Source organism: Dryobates pubescens, chromosome Z (assembly GCF_014839835.1).
Source record: "Dryobates pubescens isolate bDryPub1 chromosome Z, bDryPub1.pri, whole genome shotgun sequence".
NCBI lineage: Eukaryota > Metazoa > Chordata > Aves > Piciformes > Picidae > Dryobates > Dryobates pubescens.
Window position 1 is genome coordinate 91,150,787 of NC_071657.1, and position 16,930 is coordinate 91,167,716.

The following is a 16,930-nucleotide window of genomic DNA, read 5'->3' on the forward strand; positions in this document are numbered from 1 at the left end:
ATGCAGTTCCTGTTGAGGTTTAAATCAGTGTTACACGCTTCTTCCCCAAGTTTGTACCCCTGAGTCAAACATTGAATGAACATTGTACAGTAAATACAGAAACAAGTGTCTAGTTATAAGCAACAGATTTGAATGGCCATTGCTTCAAAAGTGTTAAACAGTGACAATACCCTTCTGTATGGGAGAAGGGTTAACACTAAAAACCAGAAACAAAACCAAAAAGCACACCCCCCCCCAACCTCACCCCCCCACCCCCCCAACAACAACACAACCAACCCCCAAACCCCCCACTCGCATTCATACCTAGTTTGTAACTAGGTAAAAGATGGCAACAGTTTCCATCACACTGTTTCCATGTGTTAGGCTGAGGTTGTAGTAAATGAAACCTTCAGTAGGGAAACTTGTTGGGTTGCACTTGAGTATGCACTGCTGAGGACAACTACAACAAAGCAAAGCAATCTTTCTAAGCTATAGGTTGGATGAGACCATATTAATCTTTGAGCACTATGTGAAGGTAGGCAGAGTTCTTTGTAATTATCAGGAGCTCTAAACTCGATACCCCTTATATTCAATATAGTTCACTAGAGTAATAAACTAAATTGCTATAACTTTGCCCTCTCAGCCTCTATTAAAATGGTACACTAACACTTTTGCTAACTTAAACATGGTAACATTCAGCTCACTAGAACCTCTGCTGACTCTTTTCAACTAGAATTCATGTCTGTCTTCCTTTCTTTACAACATCAGGAATAAGCTTATTTAGAAGGCAAGTTCAGGTACAACAAGGACTGACTGTTAATCATTTGCTTTGTTCTGAAAAAAGTGCGTAAAGGACCACCCTGTGTTACTGGGTTTGGAAGAGTCTTCATCATCTTTTGGGGGAAGCAGAAACTGTCGGGAATTAATGGAGCATGGACTCCCAAAAGATGCATTTTCATTGTTGCTTTCAACTGATCCAGGAGAGTCTGGCATGTCCACATTCCAGGCATTTGTGTTTCCTTGAGGTCTGTAACCTGCAGTTTTATTCAATTCTTCCTCTGCAGGTAAATGACTCTCTACTTTCATAGCACTGATAGGCAGCTGCATTTGTGGCTTATAGCCTGCTGTAGTCACTAAGTCTATGTCTGGCTCCTCTTCTGCTTTAATCTGAGGCTGATACATTGACTGGATGTCAATGTAAACCACCTGAGATGACCCCACAGGTTCATCCATATGGGGATTTGAGATCTCCTCTTCAATGATAGGGGGGCAGTAGGACACAACCACATGGTTCTCTGTTTCTGAGTCAGAGCCATCTTCAGGCACAGTTGTGTCTGCTGCTGGGGATATCATCTCTGTGTCTTCAATCTTGGGAGCTGCAGATTGTGTTTCCACCACTTCAACGCTATTGGGAGTGCATGGGTTCATTTCCAGTGTTTTAAGTGTCTTATTCCCCTGAAGAGAGAAAGAGGAGAAAGAGGAGAGGCTAAACCAAAAGACCTGGAAATTGTGAAAGCTGCAACTTGCACCTTGTGCTCATCCCATTGCCATTAGTAAAACAGAAAAAACCCTGTTTTCATTCCCATTTTCTCATGGGCTCATGACATGGCTCATCACATACTCTTGATAATCTTAAATGTATTTTAGAAGAAACTCCAGATCTTGCAGTATTTCAGAACTTTTTCTCCATATCTTGACTTTGTATAACCCATTCCAGAAGGTTGTCTAAGTGTTACATCCAGCTCAACCTACTATGTGTTACCAGGAGGTTGGGGATGTGACATGCACACTTTTTCACACTTCCTACTTCTCCTGACACTGTGGCAAGGATGAATACATTGCTCCCTTACTGCTGTCATGTATTGACCTCTCATTAGTGTGAGAAGAGAGACATTAGTCTTTTCCTAGTTTAAACATTGGAAGTAACTACATTAACAACGAAGAAGTTCTAGATAGCCTCTGATAAAAGTTTTCCTCCAGCACGGAATATTTTCTGTAACTGGAGCAGAAGATTCACAGTTTGCAAAAGACTTTTTTACTCACAGTACCTTTCAGAAGTTTGAAATGATAGATTTAAAGTAAAGGTTACCTCGCAGATGTTCTTCTGAAACTGCAGTGCTTTACTGTTCTCAGGATTTGGGATCTCTGGATAAAATGTTTCTTTAATCCTTTAGAGAAAGAAAAAAGTTTCTGAAATTACTAAGCCCTGAAGTATTGTGAATCCACAAAATGAGTCAGGACATTTCCCTTAAATTCAGAATACAGAAGACATATGGCACAAAGATTTAGTGTGTTACACTTTCACTGAGTATTTAATGGAAAAACCAGCAAATGTTTCTGAGGCTTTTTGCTTGGTTGCTTGTTTTGTTTATTGATGGTTGGTTGTTTTTTTTTTTTTTGGTTTGGTTTGGTTTGGTTTTAATAAAAACTGAAGATGTGATGTCTGAGTGTCTGTGAATGGCTCACAAATTACAGTGTGTCACCAGCTAATTTCTATTTGGGAACTATTTATAACCAGTGATCGCTGAGGCACTATCTTCTGCAAACCATTTTTTCACTCCTCACTCTGACCTCTCACCCTCATTTTCTTCTATGTGCTTTAGCCACTCACCTTTATTTAAAGCCTGGTGACATATTTTTGTACTAAGACAAAACAAAGAGCAACTAAAATAATGGAAAATTCTAGCACGGAAGGAAAAGAACAGAATGCAATGCAGGCACTTACCATTCCCTCTTTCGGTAGCAGAAGATGCTGGCCACCAATCCAAGCAGCACAACCACTGCCACGGGGATGAGAACTGCAATGATTAATCCTACAGCTGGAGGATAAAAAAAAAAAAAGTAAAGAAAACATAGTAAGCACATATCCAAAGTCACCATCAAGTTTTATGCCTTTTGTAACATTCCCACATATTAGAGACCATTTCATAGTATCATAGTATCAGTCAGGGTTGGAAGGGACCACAAGGATCACCTAGTTCCAACCCCCCTGCCATGGGCAGGGACACCCCACACTAGATCAGGCTGGCCAGAGCCTCATCCAGCCTGGGCTTAAACACCTCCAGGGATGGGGCCTCAACCACCTCCCTGGACAACCCATTCCAGGGCTTCACCACTCTCATGGGGAAGAACTTCCTCCTCACATCCAGCCTGAATCTCCCTACCTCCAGTTTCATTCCATTCCCCCTAGTCCTATCACTACCTGAGATCCTGAGAAATCCCTCCCCAGCCTTCTTGTAGGCCCCCTTCAGATACTGGAAGGCCACAATTAGGTCACTTTGGAGCCTTCTCTTCTCCAGACTGAACAGCCCCAACTCCTTCAGTCTGTCCTCATAGGAGAGGTGCTCCAGCCCTCTGATCATCCTTTTGGCCCCTCTCTGGACACATTCCAGCCTGTCCATATCCCTCTTGTAACAGGGGCTCCAGAACTGGATGCAGTACTGCAGGTGCGGTCTCACCAGAGCTGAGTACACTGCTGGCCACACTTCTTTTGATGCAGCCCAGGATCTGATTGGCTTTCTGGGCTGCAAGTGCACACTGAGAGTTCATGTTGAGCTTCTCGTCCACCAGCACCCCCAAGTCTCTCTCTTCAGGGCTGCTTTCCAGCCAGTCACTGCCCAGCCTGTATTTGTGCCTGGGATTGCCTTGACCCAGATGCAGTGCTCTACAAACAGTGACCTATACCATACACCACTTATTTGCTGGAAGGGCAAAGGTCCATCCTTAAACAGAGCTGATTCAGTGATGACTATAGGAATCAGCAAATACTTCTGTTTGTTTAATTGTGAAAGGCTTCACTTGCAACACAAGACTGATTGCCACTGCAATTCTGTTCTCAGTAAGCACTGGAATTGCACTTTTCAGGTCACTTAAGTTGGCCAGTCTCTGGTAATGCCTCCTGATACAGGCCAGCAACTCATCAGAGGAGCTGCACTGCATTTTTTATGGTTTACAATGCGTCTAATCTCCAGGGTTTAGCTCAGATACCTTCCTACTGCCTTCCTCTGCTGACATTAAGTGCCTCAAGTTGGATTTTCCTTGTATTTTAGTTTTATGCCCAGGTTCAGTCTTTCATATGAATACCTTGTTGTTATGGTTGTTTTTCATTCTGCAAAGTAAACTTCTTTTTCTTCCCCCCCCCAACTGTCTTTGTGTTTGATTTCTGTCAGGGGATGGATAAAACTAAATTTAAAGCAGAAGGGCATCTGTTTATAATTCTGAAACTAGTAAGTACTTCCATAATGTCTTTCTTCCCATTATGTATTAGCAGATACTCATCATGGGAAAGATGATAAAAACAACTTGTTGGTTGAAAAGACAAACTTCAGTTTCCCCCATATTTGGTAGTAGTTCAGAAGTTATTTTTCTAGCACACATCACCATGAACTACACGTGGCTGTACTAGGAAAGGGTTTTTTCCTCACCCTGAATTGTACCAATTTTTATATTTTAAAATAACTAAATACATAAAAAATTACATTGTAGGCCCAAACTACCTTAAGGGGACCAGCAAAAAAACCACCAACATAACACCAAAGTTCAGCTTTGTATACATTGTACGCTCTCTGTGCTACAGACTGTTTATGTACAAGGATATTCAACTTACAGTCTTCCTTTGTCACCACATAGAGGCTGTTCGGAGGGCTCAACCCACCAGCAGTGTAGGCTTGTAGGTCCAGTTGGTAACTTGTTTTGCCTTGAAGATCAAGTATTTTCAAAGACTTCTTTGTTAAGTCAGTGATATTCTTAACTTTAAGTTCTAGGTTCCCTGTTTGTTTGGAAACAGGAAGAAAAGCATAACTTTATAAGAAGGGATTCACAGAAAGCCTCAGCTTTAGCAAGACTTTCTTGAAATCAGCATATAAAACCTGAATAACAGTCTGTGTAAAAGAAAACTGAAGCAAAGAATCCTAGCAATGCTGCATGCTTACACAGCATGAAACAGCACACAAGTGTGTTGTTGCTGCAGACTGGGTTCAGTTTCTTACGCTCCTGCTTGTCCTCTTATGTTAATGTAAATCAGGCTTCAGTTCTTTACAGCCATGTCACTGCAAGATGGGTACTGAAAGAATACATCCTATTAAATGTATCCTTCATGTCTTATCTACACAGGGGATGTATACACAAGGCAGTGTGTCACACTGCCACTTAGTCACTGCATAGCTTTCTGGCCTCAGTGAGCCACAGTTTTCTCCAAATTCTGCCTTACATTAAAAAACAACTGTGCTAACCACACAAGGAGCTGATTATTTTAAATGCCTTTGTTATGTATCAGGGGCCAATTATGTCAGTGAGTAATGCAAATGAATTATGTTTAAAGCATCTTTTACAAGTGAAACTAAATTGTTAAAAAACAAAACAAAAAGCAAGGAACTCATATATTTCATTTACCTGATTCTGAAAGCCTAGGCTTTAAAGCATCTTTTTCACCTTTCGCAAAGGAAAGCCGATATCCCTCTAGAAACCCCTGACAATCTTCAATAGGAATGTCTTCCCATTTTACCAATATAGAATCTGAAGAAGTTTCTTCTACAGTAAAATTTGGTGCACGTTTTGGAGCTGTAATGACATTTACAAAGGGAAAAGCTAGTAAGAAACCACATTATCATTTAATGCTTAATCCACTTAAGTGTTTCATTACTTGTATTTCAGAGCTAGTGTTCTCAGATTCTTCCTCAGTACTTTTCCCTCACTGCCAAGAACAATATCAAAAGACTCAGCAGGTGATACTACAAAAATAGAATTATGTGGGTCCCATTGTTATTAATTACAGCAGTAAAAACTTAGGTTGAAAGAAAAATGTCTCCTTGTGCTGCCCTCTCAAAGACCTACATACATAAATACCCTTCTTCCTGCCACAAATCCCCAGGGGTAGAACAAACATTCAGAATATACAAATTATTTAGCTTTTAAAGGCTTTAACTCTGTGACTTCATAGCTTATCTTAAAATTAAACAAATTCTACATTCCTATTACAGAAATCTATCTCAGCTTAAAAGAAATACCCTTATCAGGAATCAAAACTCCTTATTCCAATACCTGTATACCCCTCTGAGTGTTACAGAAGACACTGTGTAAGCTCACATGCGTCGGGACTTAACCATCATGACAAAAATAGATGCATTCTTAAACATGAATTCAACACTGGTAGATCAATGCAAAGTATCAGGTTATCTGTTCAAAGGCAAGTCTGAACTTTTAGAATGAAACAATACTCTTGTGCAAAGTGATACATTTCCCATTTCCTAGTAAGTTTCTTCTGCATTTTCAGTCCCCTAAAACCGTTATCCTTTTACCTTGAAAACTTCCAATCAGTTGAGAATCTTGTATGAGAAAATCTTACGGGAAACTGTTAAGGATTTTTACAGAGATACAAATGGCTGAAAGCTCAGTTTCTGGTAAAATTGTCTTAACCTCACCTTCAACCCTAGCAATGAAATAAACAACAGCATTTCCAAAGGCTCAGATTATGTCACCCCCTTAGTTTTCCAAGCAAACTATTTTAGCAGAAAATACATTAAACTCAAAATTAAATGGGTGCTATATTTACAACACAATACAACAGATTTGTGATACTGAAGCGTGAAGCCACATTCAGATACCTGGGAACTGGGAGCATTCAGACATTAGCGTGTCCAGTTCTGGGCCCCTCAGTTTAGGAAGGAGGTTGACTTGCTGGAGTGTGTCCAGAAAAGGGCAACAAGGTTGGTGAGGGGCTTGGAGCACAAGCCCTATGAGGAGAGACTGAGGGAGCTGGGGTTGCTTAGCCTGGAGAGGAGACTCAGGGGTGACCTTATTGCTCTCTACAACTACCTGAAGAGGGGTTGTAGTGAGGTGGGGGTTGGTCTCTTCTCCCAGGCAACCAGTACCAGAACAAGAGGGCACAGTCTCAGGCTGCATCAGGGGAAGTTTAGGCTGGAGGTTAGGAGGAAATTTTACACAGAAAGAGTGATTGCCCACTGGAATGGGCTGCCTGAGGAGGTGGTGGGGTCGCCGTCGCTGGGGGTGTTCAGGGCAAGGCTTAACAGGATGCTTGGTTGCATGGTTTAGTTGATTGGGTAGTGTTGGATGATAGGTTGGACACCATGATCTCGAAGGTCTCTTCCAACCTGGTTTATTCTATTCTATTCTATTTTTTCCACTATACTGAAAATTACTGTATCTCCAGGAAAGTAAGACTGATCAAATGGTAGTTACCCAGGCAGGAGGGAATACAAGTGCAATTCTCAAGAGTGGCTTGTTTAGGATCTAGTTCTGATCTGTGAAGTGCTTTTAAACAGAAATGTTATGGACACTTTATATATACATATATACATTTGCTGAGCTGTACCAAATGTGCTCAGAAAGTTGCCTACTTCGCTGCAGAAGTGCCCCCATCCACATGGTTCAAATTATGCCTATGACTTCAACTCTGAACAGCACTGTTCAGAAAAAAAATCTGTGATACCTTGTGCTGCCACACAAGCTGGAGAGCACAGGGTAATTGTATGCTAGGAACTGGAAGTGGCTGGAGGAATATATTACAATTATATACAGAGAACAAACAGAAGCCAGTAATACTGTATGGGGATTCTGGTCTCAATCTTTCTCGGCCAATGCTGAGCTGAAAATAGACACAGTCTAAATTTACTTTGTAAAGATCCTGAGCAATAAAATGCACTTACGCAGCTCTTTCATATACCCAGTTATGTTTTTCAGTAACTGATATCCACTGGATTTGCAGCCATATAGTGAAAAGTTGTATCTTACGCCAGGCCTAAACAGAGCTGCAAGAGAAAACCACTGTAAGAATATTTCATGTGTGAAGAGCGATGCTTTCAACTTTGACACAGACTTATATAAATATATATTTTTAAATGACAAAATCTTAGACCAGTGTTAGGTGTAAATAATATCCCTACCTGTAATCCCAATAAAATCTATGCCATCAGATGCAGTTTAGGAGCAGTAAGCAAACTAGCTCCTGTAGAAGTTTTGGTTCTAAACAAACAGGATTCAAAACAAGCTACTCAAATTGCACAAATTGCTCTTTCCATGGGGAAATACAAACCAAAGTTACCAGAAACTATCCCCTTCCTCTCCTCCCACGGCAGCCATGTAGATCCTGCCTCCTCCTCCTCAGAAATACAAATACATTTTGAAATACCCAGGCTTATTATATCAACTGTACAAAAGAAATTCAGAGAACTCTCAAATGTCACAATGAAGCACTTCAGCAATGAACTCCAGGCCTGAGTTAACTCTACAAAACACAGATTGTCACCAAATTTCTGCTTCACATGTCTTTGGTGGAGGCATGGGCATTTGCTAATACAATGCACAAATAATTTACCATTTTTTTTCTCAAGTCAGGGATACACTACTTTCAAGATGTTTTCCTCTATATAAGATGCCACTGTGGACATCTACAGAAGTCAGGTGGCTTTTGCAAGAGTTCAGGTCCAGTCTGAGAGACTCTCCTGGCAGGACTAAGCACAAAAGTGCATTTACCAGTTTGAGCCCAGCAGCCTGGAAACTCCCACAACATGCTGCAAGAACCATTCCAGAGAAGAGCTCAGGACCAGAGCAGTGCATCATTGGACAGACGTGGTATTGTCTGCTTAGAAAAACCAAGCTCTAGCCAGCACAAATGAAAACATCATGCACAGTATTACAATTACAAGCAGGAAAACACATTGCCCCTCCTCCCAGGTCCCACTCTAGCCTCTAACTTTCCTACGTACACAGCTCCAAGCCGCTTTCTGTAATTGAGATTTTACTACTCTAAAAAGCAAATATATACCCTCTGAAACAGTAGAAAAAAAATTCTACATCTTTCTTGAGTCCTCTCTTTCCTCTACTGCTCTTACTAGTCTCTCCACAGCTGAGTTTCATTTCCCTGATCTACCCACCAGCATCTAGAGACCTGGAATGTGCCCTGTTCCAGGAAATTTCAATTGCTGTCAGCAAGCCAAAACACGGAGGTCACACTTAAAAAAAATCTGCCTCGTGTAAAAACAACAGATTAGACTGCCCCCATCATAAGCAGTGCTGTTTGTGTTTAGAATCTCAAACCCTAGATTAGATGTTACGCATTAGGCTGAGTTGGTAAATTGCTGAATGTAGCTAGAAAAGAAACTTTCAAAGCAGTTAATAAACAGAGGATGATAACAGTTAATTCAAGACTGATATTTGGATTTGGCAAGGCTGTGTAAAAGAAATTAAGATAAAAACAGTACCAAGAAGGGGTTCATTTATATACACAAGCACATAGCAATGCAACAATCTCCAGCATACAGCATTGGTGCTGCTCTTACTCCACTCGCTGCTCAGGCTCTCAAACAGAACGACTCACAAAAATTATTTCTGACTTACCAGACTTTATCACTGCGTTTGTTTTATTTGAAGGAAACTTCTGCCAGTCCACACTACAGGGTTCAGAGCCAGATGAATAACACCATTTTACTACATAGCCACAGGTCACGTTGGGGTAAGAATTCCAAGAAATATAAATTCCGTTCCCCATTGCCACGGCTCGATCTGTATTGACATTGTCTGCAAGAAAGATGACACTAAAATCCATCAGAAAGCAGGCACTTACCTGCAGTCCAAGATGGAAGAAAGCCTTCCAGCCACAGCACAAAGGTTTTATAAACTGCAATAATTTCTAAAGATGGAGAGGCACACTCCTGGTACTGTGAAATTCGAAGCGGTGCACTCAGCTATGCTTTCTGAAGTGCTGGAAATCAGACGTAGCCTGCAGCAAATCCCTCAGCCAGCCTTGAGTACAATGACAGCAGTACTGCAGCTCAGGACTGGTTTAAAAAGCACTTTTGCAAGGTAAGGGTTTACATCAGACGTCAGGTTCAAATCTGAGTTGACACCAATTTGGCAGGAGCCTCCAGCCATAAATTCCTGCTGCCATTTCATCAAATGGTTTGGATTGTGTTTCATTCAAAGTGTCTTGCTGTCACTTGCCTAACCATAGACAACCATTTTTCACTAACAATCAACAGCAAAAGTCAAGTCCCTGGTGAACTTTATGGAGGCTCCAGTCTACAAAGGGTAAATTGAAAAAACACCACCAAAGCACTAAGGAAAATTAAAAAGAAAAGCTTTGCCTTCACTCTATTATTCTTGTGTTTGAATATCAAAGGTTTTAGCTGCCCTTGAAATGATCAAATCTGGGAAGGACTCTGATTCCTGCAGTTTCCCTCTGTGGCTGTCCATCAGATGGGACCCCGTCGAGCTAAGGGATGTTTTCCAAAGGCCACCGCAACAGCTGTGGCCCCACAACAGATCTGCAAAAATAATCTCAGGGTTTCAGTTTTTCCTTTTTCAGTGCTCTCATTTATGCTCCCTACTGCGTCTATTATTTCATGTTATTAAAACTATGGAAGGCTGAAGGACAAGGGCTGTTTTTAAGAGCCAGTGCTGTGAAAACTTTATTCTCACAAATGTGCTGTGAAATGTTGAAGGACTGCCTATTTCTACATAATCTTTACATACAGATAAGCATGCAATCGGTATCCTTTTCTAGGTTGCTCATGGCAAGAAAGACATAAGAGTGAAAAATGCAAGTCAACTCCACAAATCCTTGAGTATTTTTCTCTAGAAGCAATGATGCATCCAGTGAAATTATGCTTCTATGATGCTTGAAGAGAGCATATTTGTAATTACTCTGTTTTAATTTTCCTATTTACAGGAAAGACTTATTAATAGAAGTGAGCATGTACTCTCTAAACAATGCTTAAACACACCACAGTAAAATGTTATTTCCTAAGCCAGATAACTAGAAATTCACCTGGGGCAGTCCTGCTCACAGCTGCAACCTAGACTAGTAGAAATTACTACTACCACAGTTGTGGTACTACTGTGACAGGAGATACTGTAACAGCCAGATCACACGCTCCAAGTCTCTACAGAACACTCTTCAAGGAGAGAGAAAAATTAGTTAAGGCAGAATACCCTTTGTGTTTTTGGTTTTCATAGGTCCTCAGGCAGATCTTAAGGTTCAGAGCCACTGCTTTCTTATGGATATTTAAAGCACTTAGACTACAGAATCATAGCACCAACAAGGTTGGAAAAGACCTCAGAGATCATCAAGTCCAATCTACCACCCAGCACCTCATGACTAACTAAACTATGGCTTCAAGTGCCATGTCCAATCCCCTCCTGAACACCTCCAGGGCTGGTGACTCCACCACCTTGCTGGGCAGCCCATTCCAATGGCCAATCACTCTTTCTGTGAAGAACTTTCTCCTCATCTCAAGCCTAAACGTCCCCTGGCATAGCTTGAGACTGTGTCCTCTTGTTCTGGTGCTGGTTGCCTGGGAGAAGAGACCAACCCACACCTGGCTACAACCTCCTTTCAGGTAGTTGTAGAGAGCAGTGAAGTCTCCACTGAGCCTCCTCTTCTCCAGGCTAAACAGCCCCAGCTCCCTCAGCCTCTCCTCATAGCACTTGCACTCAAGACCTCTCACCAGCCTCATTGTCCTTCTCTGGACACGTTCAAGTGTCTCAGTATCTTTCTTAAATTGAGGGGCCCAGAACTGGACACAGTACTCAGGGTGTGGCCTAACCAGTGCTGAGTACAGGGGCACAATGACCTCCCTGCTCTTGCTGGCCAGGATGCCATTGGCCTTCTTAGCCACCTGGGCACACTGCTGCCTCATTCTCAGCCTGTTGCAACCAGTACCCCCAGGTCCCTTTCTGCCTGGCTGCTTTCCAGCTACTCTGACCCCTATCTGTAGCACTGCATGGGGTTGTTGTGACCAAAGTGCAGCACCTGGCACTTGGGAGTTGTTGAATACCATTATGTTGGACTCTGCCCATCTGTCCAGGTCCCTCGGGAGAGCCTTTCTACCTTCTAACAGATCAACACCTGCTCCCAACTTGGTGTCATCTGCAAACTTACTAATGATGGACTCAATCCCCTCATCTAGATCATCAATACAGATATTGAATAGGATGGGGCCCAACACTGATCCCTGGGGCACACCACTAGTGACTGGCTGCCAGCTGGATGTGGCACCATTCACCACCACTCTCTGGGCTTGGCCCTCCAGCCAGTTCCTAACCCAGTGCACAGTGCTACACACAGGAAGCAGGCAGAAAAGATGTTTGGGCAGAAATGTCAGTCAGTTCAGTGAATGAGTCACCTTTCATGACTCCAGTCAGTGACTCAGACAATTCCTACACCAGCCTAGGAGCAAGTCTTCAACAAGCATGTTGAGTAACTCCAAAGGGAAATTTGGGCATCTGAGAGAAAGCTATAACTGAATGCAAAGCTCCAGCTGCCATCAGCTGTCCCACACCACAAACCTATCACAAAGACCTCCTCAACTTCCAGAGTCTTATTCTTTCCACTGCTGAAGGAGAGCTATGAAAGCATTTTTTATTCATTCAACTGTCCTGTACAACTCATTTTCCCTCCAAGGGGCAGCCTAAGAATACACATTTAGGTATTGCTGTTTTGGAGAAGCACAAGAAACACTAAGAGAAATTGTCTTCCTCTGCATGGAAACAAACTCCTTTTTTCTCATCTCAGTCAAAGCACATTTCTTCCTACAAGAGATGGCCCTGTCTTATCAGAACCTAAGTTACAAGATAGACAACTGTGATCCCTGTTCTCTGGATGGGGAAGGAGATGCAGCACCACACATACTCCTGGCAGACAAGTAGAGGGGGGCCTTGTGGTGTAAAGCTGTCCTCCTTGTAGAGCTTCAAACAGATCTGGAGGTAAAGGTTTGGGCTTTGGGAGATTACATTCTTCCTGGTGTGCAGCGAAGCATGGACTCTCAATAGCCCCAACCAACATTATCTTCTCCCCAAGCTCCGAGTTAGAAGCAGAAAATCATTATCTGGCTCAACTATTTCCCTTTACAAAGGCCCACAGCAAGAGTGGTACAGCTTTAATTGGGAAGCTAAAATCCTACCTCCTTTCCAAACACTGGCTTCTAGTACAAGGGTGCCAACACTTTACCAACCAGTCCAATTAATATTCTCCTGCAGAACTCACAAGCATTGAACTTACAATTATTCCCTTAAAAAGCCACAAAACACTCCCAAAACTTTATTCTGAATCTCTACAGTATGTAACACTTTTGAGTGTCTCAACAAGAACACAGAGAAATAAACTAAGCTTCCTGAACATCACAGACAGACACTAATACTTTGAAGATTCATCCTTTTTGTTCCTGGAAGGTCTCCAGAAAAGTACAAATAGCTGCAGAGGCTGCACACCATCAGCCTCCTTTTCTGCAGAGAGCACAATTAGTTGGTGAGACATTACCCTGAAAGTAAACCAGCAATTATTTAATTCCCCCACCCAGTAGATTTGGGTTGGGAAATAAAGCCAAAACCAAATACAAAAAAACCTGAAGTCTGTATCTATCTTATTTTTTCAATAAACAGACTTGCCCAAGTATTCCCCAAGCTTTGAAGGTGTTTGCTGGGAGCACTCACCACTTGGAAGTTCCACACTTGTTATCCTTGAAGGAGGAGATGACCCTGCATGGTTTTTGGCTACAACACTGATTACACAGTCATTTTTTCCAGGTCTTATCTCAGTACTGTGTGAGGGTTCGATGACTTCTTTATACTCCAGTGGTGTCTCTAGCAGGTAGCAGGACACTTCATGAGACACTATTTTTCCATTGGCTTCAGAGCGGGATAAAGGCTATGAACAGACAAAGAACACATTAAAACCAAAACAGAATAAACAAAAGAAGACATAGAGCAATACAAAATTAGCGTCTTAATCTAGCCTGATGACTGTAGAGATCTATGAGGGAGAAAAATGTTGCTACTCAAGTGGAACTTTGAGAACTAATACAAGTTCCTAGGGTTTACATTTTCAGCTGAGATGTATTAAAAATTTAATCCTTCATTCTCACTTGGTGAGAAACACTGCTCTCAGTGTATGGTTCAATAAAAAGTTAAGAAAAGCATTCAATTTATTGTGCATAAATGTCATTCACTTAGAATACATAGAATACATAGAATAAACCAGGTTGGAAGAGACCTTCAAGATCATCGCATCCAGCCCATCAACCAATCCAACACCACCTAAACAACTAACCCACGGCACCAAGCACCCCATCAAGTCTCCTCCTGAAAACCTCCAATGACGGCGACTCCACCACCTCCCCAGGCAGCCCATTCCAATGGGCAATCACTCTCTCTGTATAGAACTTTTTCCTAACATCTAGCCTGAACCTCCCCTGGCTCAGCCTGAGACTGTGTCCTCTTGTCCTGGTACTTATAAATGTGTGAGGAAATAGTTTTTCATAGGTTTATATTACATGGTATTTTAAAACTGTATGCATTCTACCTACATAGAATAAACCAGGCTGGAAGAGACCTTCCAGAGCATCGCATCCAACCCATCAACCAATCCAACACCACCCAAACAACTAACCCATGGCACCAAGCACCCCATCAAGTCTTCTCCTGAAAACCTCCAATGACAGCAACTCCACCACCTCCCTGGCAGCCCATTCCAATGGGCAATCACTCTCTCTGTATAGAACTTTTTCCTAACATCCAATCCTACCTTCCAGTAGATTTTTAGACTTTTTCCAGAAGGACTTCTCTCTCTCCAGATATCTGGTCCTCTTGCAGGAGCTAAGGAAAAAGAAAGAAAAAGAAAAGGAGGGGGAGGGGGGGAAGGGTCATTTTTTTGGTTTAATTCCCAAGTTGCAGAGAAGACAATTTACTGCCTATTGAACAGTTGGTTTTTTTGTTGAGATGTGTTTTCAAAGATTTATATAAAGAAGTTAAACATACTTACGGGCTTCCAGTGTTGTGTGCTCCTCTATTCTGCTCCAGTCACTCCACCTCCAGAAGTGGTCAGCAGCTGAGCAGCGCACCCTGAAGCGGTATTTTGTGTACGGGTGTAGTGTGTTCACCTGAGCTGTGTAAGTCGAGAATTTTCCACCAGGCATGGACACATTGTGCTGTTGGAAATTTAGAGAAATTGACATGACCCATATACATTTTTTGTTCCTAAGATTATGCTGAAGGTTTCATTTCCCCCCCAAGAACCTTGATAATGTGAAAAAAGCTGCAGTCAAGCCCTATGAAGAAATTAATGAAAAAGAACACCATTTCCTATGCTGTCACCCTAAGAAAAGGGGGAAAAAAAATAAAATCAGAGGTTTGCCAAAATAAAGATATATACATATATATATAGCAAAGAAAATAAAACATGGCAGTAGGTAGCACCTCTGAGATATAAAGCATAAAAAAGGGAAATAACACTGGTGATCCTTCAACAGGGTGAGTTCTGCATGCCACAGGGGGATGTTGATTCCCATCTATCCCATCCACTCCTCTTCTATTCATATGTAGCAAAACTGCTTGTATGAGCCAGAATAGGATTTCAGCCCTGGTATGTACATGAAACTGGGTGGGACAGGGGCCATTTTCCTAACACACATGCAAAGAAGCATGCTAAAGACAGTTTCTCTGAGCAACATGTTTATCATGTGGTTTTCCTAAGCAGTCATTTTTCCTCCAAAAGACAGTATCTAAGTCTTATCCAGGTGATTTCTGCCCTTATTTCTTATCACAGGATAAGTCTCTCCTATTATTCTTAAAAATGGTGCGAGTCTAGGGAGCATTTAAGTTTCATGATTCCTCAGGATAACTCCCAAGCTTGGGAAAATCTATGCTGCATCCAATTATAATACATGTGCATCACAGCTGCCAAAATCTGGACTCCAAGTGAATTTAAAATGCAACTAATTGTGCATTTCTAAAACCAAATAACAACTTGGAAAATATATTTTAAAAGCCAACAATCTCTCATACTGATGAAAAAGCTGCTGAACACATCCTCAAAATGCCTTGTAAAACCCAACAGCAATTTTACAGCTACTTTCATAGAACACATAGGATAAACCAGATAAGAAGAGACCTTCAAGATCATCGCGTCCAACCCATCAACCAATCCAACACCACCTAAACAACTAACCCATGGCACCAAGCACCCCATCAAGTCTCCCCCTGAACACCTCCAGTGATGATGACTCCACCACCTCCCCAGGCAGCCCATTCCAATGGGCAATCACTCTTTCTGCATAGAACTTTTTCCTAACATCCAAACTAAACCTCCCCTGGCGCAGCCTGAGACTGTGTTCTCTTGTTCTGGTACTGGTTGCCTGGGAGAAGAGACCAACATCTGCCTGTCTACAACCTCCCTTCAGGTAGTTGTAGAGAGTAATAAGGTCACCCCTGAGTCTCCTCTTCTCCAGGCTAAGCAACCCCAGCTCCCTCAGTCTCTCCTCATAGGGCTTGTGTTCCAAACCCCTCACCAACTTTGTTGCTCTTCTCTGGACTCGGTCCAGCCACTCAGCATCCTTCCTAAACTGAGGGGCCCAGAACTGGACACAGTACTCGAAGTGTGGCCTAACCAGTGCAGTGTACAGGGGCAGAATGACCTCCCTGCTCCTGCTGGCCACACTGTTCCTGATGCAGGCCAGGATGCCATTGACCCTCTTGGCTGCCTGTGCACACTGCAGGCTCATGTTCAGCCTACCATCAACCAGCACCCCCAGGTCCCTCTCTACCTGGCTGCTCTCCAGCCACTCTGACCCCAGCCTGTAGCTCTGCATGGGGTTGTTGTGGCCAATGTGCAGAACCCGGCACTTGGATGTGTTCAATCTCATGCCGTTGGACTCTGCCCATCTGCCCAGCCTGTCGAGGTCCCTCTGCAGAGCCTCTCAACCCTCCAGCAGATCAACTCCTGCCCCCAGCTTGGTGTCGTCAGCAAATTTACTGATGATGGACTCGATGCCCTCATCCAGATCATCAATGAAGATGTTAAAGAGCATGGGGCCCAGCACTGATCCCTGGGGCACACCACTGGTGACTGGCCGCCAGCTGGATGTGGCACCATTCACCACCACTCTCTGGGCTCGGCCCTCCAGCCAGTTCCTAACCCATCACAGTGTGCTCCCATCCAAGC

The 16,930-nt window shown here is 42.7% G+C and overlaps 1 protein-coding gene across 2 annotated transcripts in view; it reads right to left on the reverse strand.

Moving 5' to 3' along the window:
- Positions 1 to 291: 291 nt before the first annotated feature.
- The window catches only part of LOC104299324 (LIF receptor subunit alpha), a 57,657-nt gene continuing 41,018 nt past the window's right edge, over positions 292 to 16,930 (reverse strand). For both annotated transcript variants that reach the window (XM_054178176.1, XM_054178175.1), the window contains exons 11-20: positions 14,753 to 14,918; positions 14,516 to 14,586; positions 13,426 to 13,639; positions 9,334 to 9,513; positions 7,644 to 7,745; positions 5,371 to 5,538; positions 4,586 to 4,747; positions 2,705 to 2,798; positions 2,069 to 2,147; positions 292 to 1,434 (exon numbers count right to left, since the gene is read on the reverse strand). In XM_054178176.1, coding sequence (XP_054034151.1) covers positions 796 to 1,434; positions 2,069 to 2,147; positions 2,705 to 2,798; positions 4,586 to 4,747; positions 5,371 to 5,538; positions 7,644 to 7,745; positions 9,334 to 9,513; positions 13,426 to 13,639; positions 14,516 to 14,586; positions 14,753 to 14,918 — 1,875 coding nt within the window. In that variant the 3' untranslated portion in view covers positions 292 to 795. The remainder of the gene's footprint in view (positions 1,435 to 2,068; positions 2,148 to 2,704; positions 2,799 to 4,585; positions 4,748 to 5,370; positions 5,539 to 7,643; positions 7,746 to 9,333; positions 9,514 to 13,425; positions 13,640 to 14,515; positions 14,587 to 14,752; positions 14,919 to 16,930) is intronic.